This window comes from Piliocolobus tephrosceles, chromosome 13, assembly GCF_002776525.5.
Source record: "Piliocolobus tephrosceles isolate RC106 chromosome 13, ASM277652v3, whole genome shotgun sequence".
NCBI classification, from domain to species: Eukaryota; Metazoa; Chordata; class Mammalia; order Primates; family Cercopithecidae; genus Piliocolobus; species Piliocolobus tephrosceles.
Window position 1 is genome coordinate 108,660,571 of NC_045446.1, and position 2,695 is coordinate 108,663,265.

At 48.1% G+C, this 2,695-nt stretch overlaps 1 protein-coding gene across 1 annotated transcript in view; it reads left to right on the forward strand.

Moving 5' to 3' along the window:
• The first annotated feature begins 238 nt into the window (after window positions 1-238).
• The window catches only part of FOXR1 (forkhead box R1), a 12,242-nt gene continuing 9,785 nt past the window's right edge, over window positions 239-2,695 (forward strand). The window contains exons 1-3 of the mRNA XM_031933835.1: window positions 239-245; window positions 1,346-1,524; window positions 1,590-1,725. Coding sequence (XP_031789695.1) covers window positions 239-245; window positions 1,346-1,524; window positions 1,590-1,725 — 322 coding nt within the window. The remainder of the gene's footprint in view (window positions 246-1,345; window positions 1,525-1,589; window positions 1,726-2,695) is intronic.

Here is a 2,695-nt window from a genome sequence, read left to right on the forward strand (position 1 = left end):
GTTGGATCACTTGAGGTCAGGAGTTTGAGACCCAGCCTGGGCAACATGGCAAACCCTGACTCTACCAAAAATTAGCTAGGCATGGTGTCACACACCTGTGGTCCCAGCTACCAGGGAGGCTGAGGTGGGAGGATTGCTGGAGCCTGGGAAGTCGAGGCTGCAGTGAGCTGATTGCACCACTGCACTCCTGCCTGGGTGACAAAGTGAAACCCCATTTCAAAAAAAAAAAAGAGTAAAGATGGCTTGTCTGATGGTAGTGGGTTATCAGAACTTATTATTAATAACATTTGTGTCACTAAAGTTGGTAATACAAGCCCCTATTGCTAAATTTGGCTTAAAAAAAAAAAAAAGAAATTGTTCCAGATTAATGGAGAGTAAACAGACGTGGATATTGCGTGTATTGCATAGTGCTGAAAGGGATCCTAGCCCAGAAAAAAAATTTATATAAATGACATTGTTGGGACAATTGGTAAAATTTGAATAAGAACCATATATTAAATATAACATTGAATCAATCTTAAATTTTCTGATTTCTGACTTTCTGGATAAATAAAACAATATCCTTGTTTTTAGGAAATAACAGAAATATTTATAGGTAAAGGGACACGATGTCTGCAAATTACTCTCAAATTGTTAAGCAAAACATAATATATATGTAGTATATATGGAAATAAAAATATAAATGTGATAAAATGTTAATAATTGGTGTAATTGGTGAATCTGGGTGAAAACGTATACAGGAATTTTTTATAGCATTCTTGGGATTTTTCTGCAAATCTGAAATTATTAAAAACAAAATTTTTATTTTAATTTTATTGTCCCCCAGGCTGGAGTGCAGTGGCACTATCTCGGCTCACTGCAACCTCCACCTCCTGGGTTCAAGCGATTCTCCTGCGTCAGCCTCCCTGGTAGGTGGGTTACAGGCTTGAGCCACCATGCACGGCTAATTTTTGTATTTTTAGTAGAAACGGGGTCTCACCATTGGCCAGGCTGGTCTCAAACTTCTGACCTCAGGTGATCCGCCCAACTCGGCCTCCCAAAGGGCTGGGATTACAGGCGTGAACCACCGCGTCCAGCCGAAAAACAACAAAACTTTTTTTCATCAACTCACCATCCAGTCTAACTCCATCTCCACCATCTACTACAGATGTGATCGTGGATAAGCCATAAACCTTTCATAACTTTTAGAAAGTAACCACAATTATGGTAGAAAGGATCAATGTTAAAGCAAAACTATAAAAATAAATAAATACGATCACGTGACCATAGCGCCTTTTCAATGAAATAAGGGACTTGGGCAAACGAGGATGCGGAAGATGGTCTGGGGTCCCTTCCGGATCCCCAGGTCCTCGACCCCCAGCATGTAAGGGCAAGGTCAAGGAGGGTCTTCCTAAGCGTTCTGAGGAGATTAAAGGCGTCAAATGGACCGGTCCTGAGGAGATTAAAGGCGTCAAATGGACCGCTCCACACCTGAGCTGCCGCCAAGCTAACTCAATCGGAGCCGGCGCATTTGAGAAGGCGCCTGTGAGGGTCGCTTCTCAGCCGCCGCACTCCCACTCCGCGCCGCCACGACTCTGCCCGCCCCGAAGGTGGACGTGAAGCTCCAACACCTCGACTTCTGGGCCAGCCTCCATGGCCAGGTCCCGGGACTGCTGGACTGGGACATGGGGAACGAGCTCTTTCTGGCCTTCACCACATCTCACCTCTCCTTAGCCGAGCAGAAACGTGAGTAGCGGGTGGGGTGAGGTGGGGGCTGGGCGTGGCGGCGGGGTAGCCTAGAGGCTCGCGGGACCCCGGGGCCGGGCGGCTCCCCAGCCTTCGCCCCCGCCTCCCGGGGAGGCTTGCGGGGGCCAAACCCCCCAGGCTTAGCTCCGCAGCCCCCACTCCACCCCACTCGCGAATTCCACTTGGGAGTGGTGGGGCGGGGCGGTTCGCGCCTGAGTCAATTGGAAGCTCCCCGAGGGCAGCTGGTCTTACCTAAAAACGGAGGCTTTCCACTCTACGTCACCAGCCAGGCTCCCAGAACATTCCAAGGCCTCTTCTGGGCCTTCTTGGCGCTGGTCGCCATTTGCTATACTGTATATTTCAGTTACTTTTCCGTCTCTTAAAAAAACAGGCCTCATCGTTTTATCCATGGCTGTATTCTCACCGCTTAACATATTGTCTGACACCTAGAAGTGCTCCGTACTTGCCAAATTCTTGGTTGACCATCGCGATCTTTTAGGTTTTCTTTTTCTTTTTTGGACCTCAAGTGTGGAGAGTTGAGGTAATTACTGCCCACATTTTTGCCTGCAAGGCCCTTGGATTAACTTTTTTTTTCCCAAATGTATTGTTTTTGAGACGGAGTCTTGCTCTGTCTCCCAGGCTAGAGTGTCAGCTCACTGTAACCTCCGCCTCCCGCTTCAAGCGATTCTCCCACCTCAGCTTCCTGAGTAGCCTGGATTGCTGGCGTGCACCACCACGCCCTGTTAGTTTTTTTTATTTGTAGTAGAGGCGGAGTTTCACCATGTTGCTCATGTCCGCCTTCCTTTTTTTTTTTTTTTTTTTTTTTTTTTTCCTTTTTGTGGAGAACGGGGTCTCGCTGTATTACCCAGGCAGGTCTCGAACTCCTGGGCTCAAGCTATCCTCCCGCCTCTGCCTGCCTGAGAGCTGGGATTACAGGCGTGAGCCACCGCGCCCGGCCCATGTCGGCCTT